Genomic DNA, 20,025 nt, shown 5'->3' with positions numbered 1-20,025 from the left:
AATAGGAAAAAAGTAGGTATCACACCCCAAAATAGAAAAAAGTAGGTATCACACCCCAAAATAGGAAAAAAGTAGGTATCACACCCCAAAATAGAAAAAAGTAGGTATCACACCCCAAAATAGAAAAAAGTAGGTATCACACCCCAAAATAGGAAAAAAGTAGGTATCACACCCCAAAATAGGAAAAAAGTAGGTATCACACCCCAAAATAGAAAAAAGTAGGTATCACATCCCAAAATAGGAAAAAAGTAGGTATCACACCCCAAAATAGAAAAAAGTAGGTATCACACCCCAAAATAGAAAAAAGTAGGTATCACACCCCAAAATAGAAAAAAGTAGGTATCACACCCCAAAATAGAAAAAAGTAGGTATCACACCCCAAAATAAGAAAAAAGTAGATATCACACCCCAAAATAGAAAAAAGTAGGTATCACACCCCAAAATAGAAAAAAGTAGGTATCACACCCCAAAATAAGAAAAAAGTAGATATCACACCCCAAAATAGAAAAAAGTAGGTATCACACCCCCAAAAAAACGCAGTTATCACAACCAAAAAAAAAAGAAAAACTAAAAAAAACTAAAAAAACAAACAAAAACAAAAAAAAAAATAAAAATAAAAACAGAAAAGGCTAAAAAAAAATCAGTAAAATCGTCTGTATTTGTATACTTTCCCTACACCCATTTACTAATTATGAATTTACTTCACCCCCGAAATACTTTGTAACCGAAAGCATTGAAACTACCATGAGTACTTTAAGATACTATGATCGCTTTTATTTACGACTATATTTTCGATTTCGGAACAATTGATTTTAAAAACCCACAGACATCAAATAACATTTCTGCATTTCATCTTTGACGATCATATTTTAATGGATGTGTAAATTGATAACGTACGAAGGTAAGAACAAGTGCATTATTGAAATTGCCCGTTGCTTTCTACATCAATCTAAGTTACTATCAATAATAATATTCTTTTGAAATAATAAATGTCTGCCAGGATCAATAATATCAAGGAAACATGTCCCTTTCTCATTGTCAGCTAATTATTATTTAAATAAATAAAACGAACACGCCTTTTACTTCTTTCTTTGTATATAGTAGCAATTTACTTCTTTTTAAACCAATAAATATTCTCTGGTTTATTGCCATACAATGTATTGTATCATAGTTCTGCTATGTTGTCTGCTCATAAATTTGATTGAATTCCTCTCCTATATGAACATGTTAACATGTTTGAATCATGTACAATGTTAAAAAGAAACATTCCATCGTTTTTATCTTTGCTATCAAAAAGAGAATTTTAGTTAAAGTTTGTTCAAATTTTCGAATGTTTAAAATGATTTATAATTCTGTGTGCTGGTAACTAGTTAATCAATATAATTAAGAGAAGTTGAAACTATTTGAAGCTTTATTTATCGCACATGGATTTTGAAATAATTATTTTTGTTACAGAATTCAAAACTTTGTTGGAGTGGGGTAATTCGACGCAATGAAAAATTTAAGTTGGGATAAAAATAGAATAGATCACTTCCGGACTCCAGGGTAAATCGTTCAGTCTATGTACCTTCGTTGAACTTTACCACACTGCCTTCGCATAACTTGTGGTTGTAATAATGGCTTTAGAATTGTTGTCAGGGCGACACATTTTAACTAAAAAATTTGACGGATGGAGTCCATAGTGTTCGCCAATTTATAATATTGTCCAAATCTTACTAGCAAAAATAATCGACATTATCTGGGATGGTAGATAGCGAAATAGAATTAAAAAAGTGCCTAATATATTTATTTTAAAACATTTCCCTCTTTTTCCTCCTTCTTTCTATCAACTGGTTAAATACAATAGAAATGTAGAAGTTTCTAGAACAATTAACAATAAGAATGAAAAAAAATATTTTTCTGACTACAATGCAGCGATTTGGTCCCTGGCAATCGCAAGGGAATAAAGATCAGAGTGTTTTTAGGGTCATAATGAAATCAATTATTTACCGTCGTTTCTGCTGGCTTTCCTTTATATAATCGAAACATTGTAATTAAGCTTTTAGCCGAGTTTCAAAATAGTCACCACTTCGTTATTTGACGATTACAAAATAAAAGTATTTCGAAATAAATAAATGAGACAAATAACAGATTATTATCGTAATCAAATTTGGACTATGAAAGCAACTTTCTTTTCGTGTTTGAGGAGAGTGGATTTATCTATGGAGGAAGAGTAATAGACACTTTATTAGCCAATGGTTGCTCGTTCTGTCCTACAAGCTTTAAATGAAAACAAGTTATCATTTCATTTTCATTCATCGACAGGTTTATAAAGATGACAACTCTATTTTTTGCAGCCGATTTTTCATTTCAGCGTTGCACATGTATGATGCAACATGTGATCGACATCAAGTTATTTAGGTGACTTAAGTCGAATAAGTAAACATTCATTTTATGAACGTGCTACAGTAAAGAATACAACCCATATTCAATGTAATTATTACCAACCAAAGAACGAATAAAATAACACGAATTATTAAGCTATATAGTTTAATAAGATGAAATACAAGGACAAAATATGGTTCTAATGATACTTTTGTTTTAAGTAAGATATGGATAATATATATATATATATACATATATATATATATATATATATATATATATATATATATATATATATATATATATAAGTTATAAAATGTATATGGCGATTAAGCTACACTGAATATTCCGCGTTTCATCCATTCTAGGATTCTTCAGGCTTATGTGCATAAAGTCTGACGAATCCTATAGTTGGATGAAACACGGAATATTCAGTGTAGCTTAATCGCCATATACATTTTATAACTTACTAACTAGCTCTACCTACGTATTGAGCACTTTTGAAGTAAATACTTAAAGTTTACGCATAAATCTATACTTTAGTATATTAATTTTATGTGAGTAAATTAAGTAGTTATATATATATATATATATATATATATATATATATATATATATATATATATACGAATCGGTTTTGTGGTTTTACAAGTTATCTTGAATTTCACAAAAATGCAAAAAATTGAAGAACGTAATAATTATGATTATAACAACATGGTGTTTTTTTTAAGGAAGTGTGAGTACGCAAAGTTGATTATGAACACAACTTCATGCACGTCCACAGGTTTGTACGCGGCGAGTATTTCCTTATCTCGCACCCGAAAACAACTAGACAATTATTACAATTATTACAATCATTTAACTTTGTATCTTAGATAACACTTTGCAATTAATACTTTCATACCAGCGTGAAAACTTGAATTAATAAATACAGTGAAAGAATAAATGAAAAATCACAAATCAAACAGAGAAAAATGAAACAAACAAAAGATTGGCCGGCTTCCTTTGGATCATCAAACATTTAGAAAAATGCGAAGATTCGAATTTTATTTAAAAAGCGAAATAAAACAAGCGAAATGGGATGTTTCGTGCGCAAATAGCTATTTGAATATATGCAGCTCATGGGAAAATATGTTAATTAGGGGAAAGGAAAAGTAAACAAATAGAAGAGAAAAAGGCAGATAACAGCGAAAACAAACCAACAAACAATCAAACAAACAAACAAACAGACACAAAAACAAACAAACACACCAACAAACAAACAAACAAGCAAACAAACAAGCAAACAAACAAACAAACAAAACGAGCAATAATTAGCCGAGGTCATTGTTGATAGTACAATAAAAGTATATTACATTAAGTACAAGTTTTTTTGTAAAATGGATTACAAACCAAACCTTAGGATAAGAGCGTATCCGATGTACTTGAGATGTTAACGAGAGGCTTAAAGAAGATGCAATTTGTAAAATTGAAATTATGGTTAAAAGCATTCCTGTGTATGACTAGTGCATCAGAAGGATTATCATTTGTGATGCTCTGTTTATGTTTGTATATTGTGGAAACTTTCTCCACTGAAAGGTAGAGGTTAACAAGGATTTTGCAACAATGGTTTGTTGCGACCTGTGACTAGGTAAAAAATTGTAAAACCTTGTCGATCTGGTAATAAGGGTAACGATTCAATTTTCTTTAACTCCAATCCCAAACTTAAATCACAACCAAAATTCCGTTCACTCCATCCTTCTTATAATCCAGTTAGTCAATCAAATAAGTTAAACGTAACAACTACCAATATAAAAAGAGTCATCACCCACACAAAAGGTTTCTGCTGCAACTCTTCCTGAGAGTCGCAAGAAAGTATTTTCAAGTTTTCTCACTACCCTCCTACTCAACAGAAAACAAAATCAATTGTTATTGATTTTGTAAAGCCTTCTTAATATACATATTCCTCATTCATCTGGTGGAGCTGCACTGATCCCAACGCATCTAAAATGGAACCAGTTATCACATTGCTCACAACAGATCATGGCCGATCCGTCATCAGTGTTTATTACATCCGGGACAAATCCAAACCTGCTCACTCTCCTGTGCTAAAGTGGGTTCCTCAAAACTGGTTTCTGACCAAGAAATTCCTTCTATGGACTCCGAGTCATCATAACAAGGTTCCGGACCATCCTCTTGTGGTTCATATTCCGCATGTAGTTCTAGCGGATATAGATGTTTAAGAGATTATGTTTTCACACTCCCATCACCCCGTCGTATCTGTGCCGATCGTACCATACCATCGTCTCCCGGAAACAATTCTTCTACTCTCCCTAATGCCCAGAAGGATCGAGACTTGCTTGGGAGTTTTATCGTCACAATATCTCCAGGTTTAACTGACTCACAAGGTTCGGAATGGGTTTATCATGAGGTTCATGTAAGAACTTCAATTCAAGGGGAAATGCCTGTTGTTGCATTGTCTTGAACAAGTAGTCAGCACCAGCCTGTTTATAGTCCAGTTCCTTGCCTCTTGCTTTGGATACAAATTCGAAGACTCTGGAGACCACACGTAGAAGTTTGTTAAAACACGAAATTCTGTCAAAGGAGATGATAGGCTGAGACCAGTTCTCATTACAGGTGTACAACAGGTTCGTACGGACTATTTGCTGGTTGTCTGTACTAAGACAATCCAAAGTACTATCAGGCCAACAGACAGTTTCACCAGACAACCAGTTTGGTCCAGCACACCAAAAGGAGAAATTTTCCTTAAATTTAGCTGTTGTCAGACCCCTAGTCATTAGGTCCGCAGGGTTCTGATTGGAAGGCACATATTTATACCTGATAGCAAGGTTGTAATTTGCAAGTACCACTGTGTCACATCCTTGAGGCGATTCTTCGTGAAAATGTTTTTATGGCTCGTCTGCTTTGACATCAGCCAAGTGAGTACAATTTGGGCATCTACAGCCAAATACAAACTTCCAAATTTCGTTCCTTGGTAGGCTCTCAAGATATTACTAAGACATTTAACTGCAAAAAAGAAAACTGCTAATAGTTCCAGCGTTGGCAAGGTTTTAGCTTTTAATGGTGCCACATTTGCTTTAGCAAAAATCAGAGAAGATATACCTCCCTGAACTGCATATACAGAACACCCATATGTCTTTTTTGAGACATCTGTGAATATGTACAAATCCGCAACAGTATCGCTATCAAGTACCTGTCTTCTAAACGATAACGAATGAAGCGCCGACAAATCACTAGCTAGTAATCTCCACCTTTCCTGCATTTCCTTTGAAATGGGATCATCCCAATCAATATTAGCCTTCCACATTTCTCCCACCAATATGCGACTTTGAATGGTGACTGGGAGACATAAAGACAATGGGTCAAATACACTGGATGCGGCCGATAGTATTTGACGTTTTGTTGCTAAGTTGGGATCACAAGTTCGCTGGACTAGACTGATGGAGTCCGACTCTGGGTCATATCTGTAACCCAGAACCTTTTCCCATGGACAACTGTGAGTTGCCAAAGTCTCATCCTTCATCAATTCCTGTAGCTTTGGGCAATTGGTGTTACATGATCGAAGATCAAATCCTCCTTTCTTCAATCTTTCCTTTATTTCATGATATAGTTTTCTCAATTATTCGTACTGACCAGATTGTCAACATAAAAATTCGAATTCAACAGTTTGGTGCATTCATCAACTGGAAATCTATACGCATGATACTTCAATATGCAGTTCAATATAAAAGGGCTTGCGTTAAAGCCGAAGATGATGGTCGTATAACGGTAACATACCAGACGATCATCCCGTTTTAGAAAGAAGCAAAACTTATTTCTATCAGACTGCTTTGATAATCTAATCATCAGAAATGCCTTCCTGATGTCGGCCAATAATGTATATCTATTAGTCCGAAAGAGTAGAGTTAGATTTAACATGTTTCCGGTTAAATTTACCCCTGGGTATGCAGCCTCGTTTAAGGATACTCCTCCCTTGACCTTCAATGAACAGTTGAAGACTGGTCGCATTTTAGTAGTTGCTATGCTCTCGGTTTTAAAGACCGGTCGATGAGGGATCCAAACATGTTTATGGAACTGTTTAGGTGAACAATGAAAGGGTTCTATTATGCCCTCTGCCTCTTGTTCGGCAAAAACCTCTAAATATTCCTCATAGAGGCCCTTCATTTCCAGAGTGTGTACCGCCCTATCCAACACCTTGAGGGCTACTTGGTGATTAGAGCGCACCTGAGCTAATTTATCAGTGTGCCACGGTAACTGCACCCAGTACCGTCTCTCCTTAAACTCTATATTTCTCATAAACTCCTCTACCTTCTGGGCATCATAGTCGAAAGTCAATTGAATTTTCCTCCGTAAAAACAGTTTAACATTTTTTGAAATAAATAAAACGAAAATTTTAATATTTTCATTTAATTTATTTATTATAACAATTGAAATCATTTCCAAATAAATGATCCCTTCCTTTACACTTTATAATGTTCAGCAAAATATCTTTGAAATGAATAAATCTTCGGTGAGCGATCGATTTTAGTTTAAAAAAAAGAAAGAGGTGATGGGTGATAACGTACGTACGAACAAGCAATTGCCTTAGCGTGTTATTGTATGGATAAAAATACTGGTTGGCGCATGCGCACTAGTTATCCATAATTGATAGCTGAAATGAGACAATGAATTGCTGCCACGTTTATTGTGTAGCATTTTTGTTTCGACTTTTTCGAAAAGATTTGATTAGTGATACGATGAAGAGTGGAGAGTTAACACACGACTCCGTCGTTAACGAAAGTCAAGTACAGAGAAAGCCAAAGAAAATAATCTAATAATGAAAGGGAAATAAAGTGATAAATAAAAGAATAGCATTTTTGGATGCTAATTATGTACTTCATTCTAGTTTCCAGCAAGAAACACGTTGGAAAAATGTGATCATAACACGAAAACCACATCGATGAAAAATGTTAAAATAACATATACTGCAATACTGCATATCGTTTTTTTTTTGCAAAACTTATTTTTCTTGCAAAATATGTCACACTGTCAGATAGGAATCATTCAAGATAGACAGCTAGATAGATTAAGAGAGAGATGTTCTGACCGATAAATCGCTTCTAAACAGATCGAATGAAAACAAAAAGAATAATTCGAGCGATACCCGAATGAGATAAACAGATTAAAACATTAACCGCCCGAAGCAAATTCATTTGAAGATAAAACTTGTGGTTTCATAAGGATTTAGTGGTCAGGCGGAGAAATTACTTATACGATTACAAATACGTGACTATAATCGGTCGTATACTATCAGCACATCATCATAATTGTAGTCTGTCTATCTATCTATCTATCTATCTATCTATCTATCTATCTATCTATTTATCTATCTATCTATTATATAAAACGAACTGTGTATGTGTGTGCGAGTTCGTTTCTTATGGACTCGGAAACGGTTGGATCGATTGTTTTGAAATTTCACACGAAGGTACTTGATGTGTCTGGGAGTGTTCTTACGTAGGTTTTGTACTGGAATGCGTTCTATAAGTATCGAAAATCTATATAAAAAATCATTTTAGAACATAATTGAACCATGATAGTTAACTTTTGTACGTTTATCTGTAATTCAAGTGATTATGTAAAAATAATTTAATAAAATCAACAGTTGGTTCTTTGATAAGACAGAGGCGCGTTCGAAACGAATATTTGTTTAGAGCACAATCGAACCATGATACTTGCCTAATGGATTTTAAACTTTAATTAGAGCCATTATTTACAGATAATTTTATAAAATCAGCAGTAGATTCTCTACGGTACAATGCAAACTACAACGTATTTTGGACTAAATCACTGCGGGGAGGCACGTGAAACGTCTTCCCGGTACACTGTGCGGGGAGGCAACCAATCGATTTGATTAAAAAATGGACGATTTCACCGATTTTGATGACAATAAAAGTATGAGAGGGTGGAACTATTGCAGCATTAAGAATTGATTATATAATGTTATAAATTGAATGAAAAATTTTCTTAATGCTGCAATATTTTATGTTATACATTTATTATATTTTTTACTAGAATACCTTGTCCTTTTCTTTTCCAGTTTTAACAAATAGTCATTTACGTGTTCATGTTTAAACTTAACCATATTACTTTTTATACTCCCATTTTTCTATTGTAATCCATGATTTTGCTGGCTTCCAATAAATTCACTTGTTTTTTGTTTAGTTTCAATCTTATTTTTTTGCCCCATAAACACATATGAAATAACAATGTACGGCACTCGTCTGCTTTCAATAAAATCTCCTGTTCATTCTTTCATCTCTCTGTTTCACGTGTTTTTTTTGCGACATCAATGAATTAGTAGAAACAGTAGTCACTGAAGTGACGTGGTTGCTATGGAAACTAGTCATAAAAAGCGTCGCTCGCCTCCTTACACATTTTAACGATTTTGAACACCTGTAAATTAATCATAACTTTTGTTTTATTCAACAAAAATTGAAAAAAAAATTCACAATATAGTTGAGAAGGTAATCTATTGACAGTAATAATTATTTTAAATTTGGTCGAAAAATGAGCGAGCGGTGAAACTTTAAAGCAGTTTTAAATGATTAAAACTGCCACAACCATATATTCAAACACGGTAGTGTTTGAATGATAAAGAGTTTTTTTTATCGAATTTGCTTTTGAAATACCGTCTTCTTTTATTCTGAGAGAAAGAAGACAGAGCTTTCAAACAGAAAGACCGATTTTTATATTCCCAATTGTAATAAATTCATTCCTTTGAAAATCAGTATTGTACATCCACGCTAATATTTGCAATTATTTCCATCTAGCAGAATGATTAGGGGACCTTTTTTTTCATGGTTATTTATCAAAGCCAAAACCAATTCGAGGATGAGTGTTAATGAGACAAATGGCTTGTCAATTGGATGATAAAGAATATTATGAGAGAAATAAATGAAATGATCAAAATGCAGGTTGTGATAAGTATTTGTTGAAATTGGATTTGATGACGACCATCTTATAGTCTAAAGGAATACATAATATTAGATGGGTCCCTAAAGCCAAAATATGCCTTTTTTGTGCAAAACCAAAGACCTTGTATATCCGGACGAAGCAGGAGCAGCAGTGACTTCATTTTCTTACTAAACAGGTGATAGAATCATCTCTTTGCAACTCCACTATTTACTACATTTATATAATTGCAAGGCGATCATTTCATAGTTCAAATCTATGGCTGATAAGATTGTTAGAACTAGGATGAAGTGTATGAATATCTCTAAAAGTCTTAATTTTATAATAGGTCAGTGGAGATACAGGCGAAACGAATGGTTGCTTGGTTAAAAAAGACTTGCGACGGCTTTATGTATTTTTAAGAAAGAGAACTTGAGGGAGTTAAACCCTAGAATCAGTGGAGAAAGTTAATCTTTGTCTACTGAGTACACGAACAACAATAACACAAGACTGTATACTTCCGCCGGAAGACAACGTAATGATCTTACCTGAACCTTACTTCGCCATATTATATGAAGTATGAAGTTATACCGTAGAAATGTTGATGGTTAAATATTTATTTTATCAGCCGACGATTGTACAAAGAGCATCAGATGTATACATTACATCTGAAAAACTCGGAAGTTAGAATTCTGACCGGCCATATAAAATTCCGTTAAAATATCGACACTGACCGGCCATATAAAATGTGTGACTTCATTGGCTACAATGTGAGTTTAGAACTGAATTTACCGCCTTTTCTGTGGCATTGACCTAGATATCCCCAAATTGAAATACTTCTAAGTTAGTCCATGGCCTGTATTTTATTAAGTTTGGTGACGATTGATCAAGCGACGTAGACGCTCGGGAGTAGACGAATAGGCGTAGTCAAAACTCGACTGGAAACATACTTTCTTTTACGGATGCAATCTTGAACAAATAGAGTTTAATCTGTATCATTTATTGAATTTAAGTGCACATAAACATATTTACCTGTACGTTACAGTGCTTCTGTGCAAAGATACATTTAGGAGTAGAATAGATTATAATTCATCACGTTTAATATAAAATAACAAATACATTCTGTGTATATCATTACGACTGAGCTGTTCATACGCGTGACTCCAAAATTGCTAGTAACAGCACGGATGACACCTGTCAAGAAAAAAAAGGATCTGATCACCCACCAATCCCTCCGATTTCCCCGGCTGCTTCTCCTTCAACTGCCTATGCTCTTGTTACGTGTTCCATCTACACGTCTCAAATATCGGTGTCACTATCTGTGTCCTACAGTTTATCCTGCTTGCTCGCAAATGTTACGTAACTGTCCACCATCGTGCAAGCTTGCGAGCCACTGTACGTTGTTATGAATGACAGTAACAATTTTTCTTGAGCATCTCTGTTTAACTAATTCAATTCAATCTTCTCAATTCAATCATTTGAAAAAACATTGCTCAGATAATTTGCACCAGTGATACAATATCAATATGAGGATCCCACTAAATATTTCATTCGATAGTTGCCAACAATGTCCACTTAATTTTTTTACCATTATTTCTAAATGAATCTAATTCAATCTTAAAATGTTTAATCTTCTCGCTGTTGTTAATGGGAATGCTACAATTGCTTCAACAATGTATTATTGTATTAGCTAAAATAAATTGGCTGATAAATGTAGCATTTGAAACCTAATTTCTGAATAACTTTTCAGATCGAAGAAAGTCATTAACATGTTGTAGCATTCATGGGTTGTTTAGGAGTCGTTATACTTCTATTTCTTTATGCTCATATTCCCATTTTCTCTTTTTAGAATTAAAAAAAAAACTTATTTTTTTGATACCTCAATACAGAAACATAGTATCAAAACGTCGAAAATGTTGGAATTTAAATCCCGTAAATACTCTCGGATTTTAAAAGCTGTTAAATTTATAAATGTTGTACATGGTCCGGTCGTAAAATATGCTTAAATATATTATGATTCATATGTGTATATATATATATATATATGTATATATATATATATATATATATATATATATATATATATATATATATATATATATATATATATATATATATATAGTACCGATTTCCAAAGTTACAAAAAATGACTTGGGTGCCATTATCTCGAATCGAAAACAAAACATTTAGCACCTCAGCCGCGTTCCCTACCGTTTGAGCTATCGACAAATAGCCCCCCCCCAAAAAAAGATTTAAAATTAAACCACTTCAATCTATGAATGAATTTGTACATGGGCAAAAATATTAGAAATACGTCGGCAAGTTTTGCATTTTAACTTGCCGACATATTTCTGTACGCGTTATTCACCTATCTAAACACAAAGATTTTATTCGTTGTAAACCATCCTTGGTGTATGATTACTATTTCCTTTTAATTTTAGTGTTATGTAAGCATTTTATCGATTAAATATTTTCACAGAGATACACGCACATACATACATCTACTGTTTTATTTGTATAGATAAGGTGCTAACAACCAATAAGTGCGTGCTATTTCTACGACTTTACTGAAAGTTAAATTAATTTTATTAAAGTGGTGTTTGATCATTAAATTAGTTGTACACAATTGTTTTAAAATACGTTGCCATTTAAAATAGTAACAAAGAAGCACATGTGACACTATCGACATTCTCAAGGCACGTGTTAGCATGCACACACACATATATTTTATATAAAGAAATGGAGTTTTGTATTATGACTAGCAGGCCACTCGGAATTGCCCGGTCATAAAAGACGCATAAATATTAATTATATTTTATTAAATAACGCAGAATTCTTATTTATCATAAACTAGCAGGACACATGTACCGGCGTTGCGTGGTGGAAGTATGCCTCCCACCCACCTGTAAAAAGTCAATTAAACGACGGATGTTAGTGGGAGCTACTACCGGCCCAGTATAATAGTGGGCACTGACGACCGTGAACAAAATGAAAGTACCGTGGCGAAGCATTTTATATATATTTACATCTTGAAGAGTTTAGCTTTCAATAACTGAGTATATTATCTAATGATTTGTTCTGATAGAAAAAATTACTGAATTTTATTAAAAGAAATAGGTAGCATAAATAAAATTGTTGGCAAAAAATAAGTTTATTTTATTTCGTTCAATAAATTTACGTATTTGTCTTTCGGCGTAATAAAACATTTGGGAGTTAATCTCTTCAATTTAGTTATGACGTCGTCGTTGTTGTTAGGAAAAATCTTAATATAAAAGTCGCAAGTATTTCACTATGTAAATACATATGAAATGCGTCGTTTTGAAACATCACAGCTGGCCAAGATCAAAGTGGAGTATCTGTTCTGTTGCTACACTTCACTTTTTCAAGAGATATTCTTCCTGACTGAGACAATTTATATTTTGGTTTCTATCCAGAGTAGCCCGTTTTGGGGAGCTGGATTTTCCCCACATTAAAAACATTAAAAACCGACCTTGTGTCTAACTCTACTCTCGTGGGGTGTAAATAAGTACATCACCAATGTACGCGCAGTATGTTTAGGTTTTGAAACATCACCGGTATACACGCAGTGTGTTTTATGGTAAACTAGCGAGGGGTACCCGGCGTTGCCCCGGTGTTTGGAAACTCCGGGGGTGGGGTGGGGGGTTTAAAAAAAGTAAGTATGAGGATCGAACCCGAACCCTTGAGGCAAAGTTGTAAATTAAAGTGGGGGGAAAAAACGTGCGACGTTAACCATTGCCCCATCGCGACATGCTAAGGGAAACATGTTTGAATTCATTTAATTACTTGGATTTAGCAGGTGCCCGTTTTAATGCAAGTTTGACTGCGGGATTTCATTTACTGCTGAACGCTTTTTTCCCCCAAGATGTTATAGGAAAAGACTAACCCACATGCGGAGAGCGACTAATGTTGAATATTTATCTTCCCGAAATCGAGCAAATTAAATAGACAGGCGAGCTTCGTTGTTAAATGTGACATATTACGATTTATATGTGATATAAAAAGTTTTAAAAGTTGTGAAGCGAGCGACCGCTTCACTGAAAAAAACCTTTTTTAGACACACAGAAAAAGCGAACACACATACATACATACATTTTCGCTTTTATATTTATAGATTACCTGTTTTTCCAACGTTGCCCAAATGTTTGGAGGTGTGTGTTGAGCAAAAAAAAAAAAAAAAAGAATTAGTAGCGAGGCAGGCAGGCTGGCTCGAACCCGTAGGAAAAGAACGTGAAAAAAAAACGTGACGTCTTTGCTGTTGCGTCCATCACCAAACCGGGTGACGAATGTTTAAAGTAAGGCTAGTCAATCGAAAAGAGAGGATGACTTTCAAAAATATCGGTGAAAAAAGTGACCTCCCTCAGCGTAGAAAAGTGCCCAGTTGAGGGTGAAGAATAATTTCTTTTTAACCAATTTTTTGATATTTGTCGTCCGAAAGGTCAATCTTCAAAACGCTTCTGATATCGTGAAAATCCGTTGCCTCTGTCGAAAGTTTTAGGTAGATATACATACATAATACATACATACATACATAATACATACATACATACATACATACATACATACATACATACATACACACATTTAAACGGACAGGTGAGGTTTATATTATAGAAGAACTGAAATTTGTTAATGTTTTGACCAAGGCATAGACATCGTCGTTGTTGAAGGAGTTGTTGTTTATCTTTATGTGTTTAGGAAAAATCGCAAAATGAAAGTCGCATATATTTGGGAGGTACTCTTCAATATATAAGTACATATGAAATGCGTAGTTTTGAAACATGACCAATATACATGCAGTGTGTCTCATAGTAAAAGAACTTAAGTTTATTATTGTTTTGACGAAGACATCGTTGTCGTCGACGAAGGAGTTGGCGTTTTTTCTGTGTTTAGGAAAAGAAGGTGAATGAGAATTTTATAGTGGGTAGCCTATTTTATAGCGTGTAATAGAAATCACGTAAATGGGTTAATTTAAGTTCGTTTAATGATTTTCTATCTCTTGTATTTTTACATCTTACCAATGCATTACATTTGAATCCGGGTCCAAAATGTCTGTTAGTGACGCCATATTTTAATGTTAGTAACGTCCGTTTATAAAGTGAACAACTGGATTACGGAATATGAGAATTATTAGAGTGCAGCCAATCAGAATGGACGGAATTAATAGAGGGAGACTTTAGTATTTATGAATCGGATATTGGAAAGATTATGTTATATTTATGTATCTATGAGCCAGTTACAACAACTGCAATCGCAGTATCTGTAGAAAATGTAGAATTGGTCCCAGTGACAACTGATAGTGGTAGTAGGACTAAATGTTTAGAGAGAAAAATAGGGACTCCTTCCTCTAAAGATGTTGCGATTGTAGTAGTGTTGCTCATCGAATGCAATGTAGCATTTTATTATCACGACTGAATGTGTCTAAAATGGTGTTCGAAAGCTACATAAGATAGTGGCTATTAGGCTAGATGTATTGAATTTTATCTGGCATCTGTTGTTGCAAACCTGCGATACTTTGGTCCAGAAGGGGATTTCTGCAGTCATTTTATTATATAGGAGATAGAAATATCGCAGGTATTTAACGTAACGATTAAATTCCTTTAAAAATGAAGTAAAAATCAGAAAGAAACTAAGACATGTGCATGCGAGTATTATGTTTTTTGTAAATAGTTCAGTGGCTGTAAGTAAAAAACCATACCCGAGCTGAGATCGAAGCCAAAACCTAAAGACTGTGAGTCAAATACGATAACCATCAGACCAGCTTGCCACGTTCTTTAAAAAGTGTGTTCAAACCGAGTTATTCTTAGCACAATTAATCCGTCATGTAAACGATTAATCCATGCGCATCTGCGAAACAGTTGGCAAACAGATACAAATTAGATGACTTTTTATTTTGATCACTTAGCATCTCTTTTTTTGGATGAATATCGATTAAAAAGTTTTCCACGTGTCGGAATACTCTATATACCAAATCTAATGTTTGTAGATAAAACATTCGTTGAGTATATAGATTGAGAAGTGCCCTCACTTTTATAGATATACTAGCATTTCAGCCCGGCGTCGCCTGGGTCTCTGGAGGTGTGTGTTGAGCAAAAAATAAAATAAAAGTGGTAGTAGGAAGGCAGGCTCGAACCCATACCAGGAAGGAGGAAAAGAACGGGAAAAACATGCCGTCTTTGCTGTTACGACCACAGTCAACCTGGAAGTGGTATAGATTTAAATTAAGGCTAGCCAATCGAAAAGAGGAGATGACTTTCGTAAATATCGGCGAAAAAAGCGACCCATTCCTGTTGAAAAGTGCCTAGTTGAGGGCGAACAAATTAATGTTTTTAGCCAATTTTTCGGTATTTGTCGTCAGAAGAGTCGAGCTTCAAAACGATACTGATCTTGTGAAAATCCGTCGCTTCTGTCGAAAGTTTTGTGCAGACATGCAAACATACATACATACATTTATATATTAGTAGCTCAAATTTTCGACCCAAACCGATTAAAAAGCTTGCCCTATCTCTGAATACCCTTTATGTAAAATTTCAAATGTTTAGATCAGAAATTGTCTGAGTAATTTGGTAGAGACCGCAGAGGTAAAATTTTTTAAACTTTGACCCCTTTATGACCCCTTAACATTAATTGTTTTAGGCTCAAATCAAGTTATTAAGTTAGATCCATGTCCAAGGAACCTATATCTAAAATTTCAAGTGTTTAGACAAAAAATTGTCAGAGGACTTTAGTAGAGTTCTCAAAGGCCAAATCGTTGAACGTTGACCCCTTATACGCCAAATTTCTGGCCGAAAACTGATTACAAAGATTTTCCCGAATCTCAGTACCCTGTATATCAAATTTCGAGTCTGTAGACTGAAAAATGACAAAGTTATTGCGTAGGTAAATGTACACAGACACACAGACACACACACACACACACACACACACACACACACACACACACATACAAACACGTTCACTTTTATAGATATACTAGCATTTCAGCCAGGCGTTGCCCGGGTGTTTTGATGTGTATGTTGAGCAAAAAAAAAAATAGTGGTAGTAGGAAGGCAGGCTCGAACCCGTACCGCAAAGGAGGAAAAGAATGGGCAAAACCTAACGTTTATGCTGTTACGACCACTGCCAAACCGGAATTTTTTTTTAAATTAAGGCTAGACAATCTAAAGGAGAGGATAACTTTAAAAAATATCGGCGAAAAAAGTGACCCCACCCTCTGTAGAAAAGTGCCTAGTTGAAGGGGAAGATATTAATGTTTTTAGCCAATTTTTCAATATTTGTCGTCTGAAAGGTCGAACTTTAAAACGATACTGATCTTGGTAAAATCCATCGCCTCTATTGAAAGCTTAAGGCAGACATGCAAACATACATACATACATACATTTACATATTGGTAACTAAAAATTTTCGACCCAGACTGATGAAAAAGCTTGCCGTATCTCTGAATAGCCTTTATATAAAATTTCAAATATTTAGACCAGAAATTGTCTGAGCAATTTGAAAGAGACTTCGGAGGTTAATTTTTTAAAAAACTTTGACTCCTATTATGACCTCTTAAAATTTATTGTTTTGGGCTCAAATCAAATTATTAAGTTAGATCCATGTCCAAGGAACCTATATCTAAAATTTCAAGTGCGTAGACCCAAAATTGTTGGAGGAGTTTAGTAGAGTTCTCAAAGATCAAATCGTTGAACTTTGACCCCTTAATCGCTAAATTTCTGGCCAAAAACCGATCACATCGATTTTCCAAAATCTCAGAACCCTGTATGTCAAATTTCGAGTCTGTAGACTAAAAATTGATAGAGTTATTGCGTAGGGAAATGTACACAGACACACACATAGACACACACACAGACACACACACGCATAGACACGTTCACTTTTATAGATAGATAGATAGATAGATAGATAGATAGATAGATTACAGTTTCTATATTTAAATGCATGCTAGCTGTTGGAAAAATATCGCATGAAAGATATTGCGGGAATGAAATGTTTTTGTTTAATAGTTAAAGAATATGTTTAAAAACTAACTTGAAAAATATTTGGAGGTTATTGTAGAAGTCAAAAGAAAAAATCAAGTTATCATTTTTTTGTGAGTAAAAAAAAAAAACAACTATATTTTATTTATTATTAAATCTCACGTTAATTACTAAAAATAATAAATGTTAAATCACTTACTCTTCCCTCTGTGTTGAATTGCCTTGGTGAAGTAAAATGCATTCTTACCGAGAAAAGCCAATCAGGTACGTATCTCTCTCTCTCTTCCAATTTGACTCCCACAAACGAGAATCCTATCCTGTCCGCTCTATTCGTTACGTAGCTGCGTACTCACCCTCTATATATCTATGCTCGTGCTGGTACAAATTAACAAGGATTTTGAAAGTTAAATTTTATTTTACAGTTTTGTTATCATTCAAACACGGTAGTGTTTGTGAATATATGGTTAAGTGGCAGTTTTAGTCATTTAGAACTGCTTTAAAGCTTCACCGCTCACTCATTTTTCGCCCAAATTTCAAATAATTATTACAGTTTATAGATCACCTTCTCAGCTATATTGTAAAAAAAAAAATTGAATTTTCATTCAGTAAAACAAAAGTAATGATGAATTTACTGGTGTTCAAAATTATAAAAAAATCGTAAGGTGAGCGACGTTTTTTTATGAATGGTTTCCACAACACCCACCTCACCTCAGCGACTACTGTTGCTAGCAATTCACTGCTATAGCAAAAAGAGCAGTAACAAGTGAAACAGAGAGAATGAAAGAATGAAAGGGAGATAATTGGGGGGATTTTATTAAAAGCAGTCGACTGCTGTACATTGTTATTACATACAGTTAAAGCCGAAATTATTGGCACCCTTTCAATTTTTACGTTTTTTGGAGAAAAAAACATTTTTTCACTGATTATTTTATTAAAGTATTGATGAACATTTATATCGACCATTTACAGATCTCCTGAAACACTTCAAAATAAATATTATTAATGAAAACAAAAAACAGACGAATTCAAATTTATTGGCACCCGTTATCAATAGCCACTTGTAAAGCCTTTGTTTTTAATAGCAGCTTCCAGACGTTTTCTATATGACATTACTAAATTCCTACATACATCAACATGAATATTAAAACGTTCTTTCTTGGCGATATCTTCTAATTCTATTAGGTTCCTTGGTTTCCTTCTTTTCAAGTTCGCCTTCACCACAGTCCACAAGTTTTCCATTGGATTCAAATCCGGACTTTGACTTGGCCACTACAGGACGTTTATTTCATTATCCAAAAGCCATTTCTTCACCGATTTCGCCGTATGTTTTGGATTATTGTCCTGTTGCAAAATCCAGTTGATTCCAAGACAAATGGCTTCTGCAGAAGTTTTCAGATTTTCAGTCAATATTTTAATGTATTGATCTTGCCTCATGATGCCATCCAAAGTGACAAGTTTTCCAGTGCTATTGGCCGAAAAGCAACTCCAAAACATACGGTTTCCTCCACCATACTTCGCCGTAGGGACTGTATTCTTTGAGTTTAAGGCTTCTCCTTTCTTCCGCCACACAATCGACACATCTCTGTTGCCAAAAAGTTCAATTTTAGGCTCTTCTGACCATAAAACTGAACCCCCAAAAAGTGAAATCCTTGTCAGTAAACTCCCGTGGAAACTCTAAGCGGACTTTAACATGTTTCTTGGAGAGGAGAGGAGTCTTCCTTGGTCAGTACCCCTGAATCCCGTGTGCTTCAGTGCCCTTCTCAATGTCGAAACAGAAATTTCAATACCTTGATTGCTCAATTGTTGGACTACTTTCTTACCAGTAGTTTTCGGGCCCTTTTCCACTTCTCGAATAACTTGTCGTACAGTTCTGGGAGAAAGTTTCTTTTTACGGCCTCGACCCGTCAAGTTTGAATCGTATTGAAAACACCATACTTCTTGATAATGTTTCTCACTGTTGACACAGGAACTTCAAAATGCTTAGAAATGGATTTGTATCCTCTACCTTTCATGTGTGCATCCACTATTTTCTGTCTAATATCGAAACTGTGTTCCTTAATTTTAGCCATCTTTGCAGTCTGGTGTTATTGATAAAGTGAAGGATTGACTAATGCACGTTATTTATAGAAGACTTTGGAACGTTCTAGAAGATGATGCAATACCCAAATCATAATAAACAAGTATTATTTTCCATAAAATATCGTGAATTCTATGATAAAAATCATTGGTGCCAATAAATTTGAATTCGTGTTTTTTGTTATCATTAATGATATTTATTTTGAATATTTCATAATAAACTAAAAGTGTTTCAGGAGATCTGTAAATGGTCGATATAAATGTTCATCAACACTTTAATAAAAAGAATTAGTGAAAAAAATGTTTTTTTCTCCAAAAAACGCAAAAATTGAAAAGGTGCCAATAATTTTGGTTTTAACTGTATATGTATGTTATGTTTATGGAGGCAAAAAATAAGACTGAAATTAAACAAAGAACAAGTGAATTTTTGGAAGCCTGGAAAAATCATGGATTACAATAGAAAAATGCGAGCATGAAAAGAAACATGGTTAAGCTTAAACATGAAAAAGTAAAGGACTAGTTGTTAAAACTGGAAAAGAAAAGGACAAGATATTCTAGTAAAAAAATATAATAAATTTATAACTTAAAATATTGCAGCATTAAAAATTCTTTTTTTAATTCAATTTATAACATTATATAATCAATTCTTAATGCT

At 34.2% G+C, this 20,025-nt stretch overlaps 1 protein-coding gene across 1 annotated transcript; it reads right to left on the bottom strand.

The window, feature by feature from the left end:
- Positions 1-5,140: 5,140 nt before the first annotated feature.
- Positions 5,141-5,887, bottom strand: LOC145240297 (uncharacterized). Its single transcript, XM_080103878.1, has one exon. It carries the CDS (start codon positions 5,885-5,887, stop codon positions 5,141-5,143), a length of 747 nt encoding a protein of 248 aa, XP_079960004.1.
- Positions 5,888-20,025: the final 14,138 nt, after the last annotated feature.

The sequence above is a fragment of the Euprymna scolopes genome, chromosome 19 (genome assembly GCF_053919585.1).
Source record: "Euprymna scolopes isolate OS-2025 chromosome 19, ASM5391958v1, whole genome shotgun sequence".
In the NCBI taxonomy this organism is placed as follows: Eukaryota; Metazoa; Mollusca; class Cephalopoda; order Sepiida; family Sepiolidae; genus Euprymna; species Euprymna scolopes.
This window is presented reverse-complemented; position numbering and strand designations above follow the sequence as displayed.

Excerpts from the sequence above, each read along its gene's own strand:
- LOC145240297 (XM_080103878.1), bottom strand. The coding sequence starts at position 5,887 with ATGAAGGATGAGACTTTGGCAACTCACAGTTGTCCATGGGAAAAGGTT.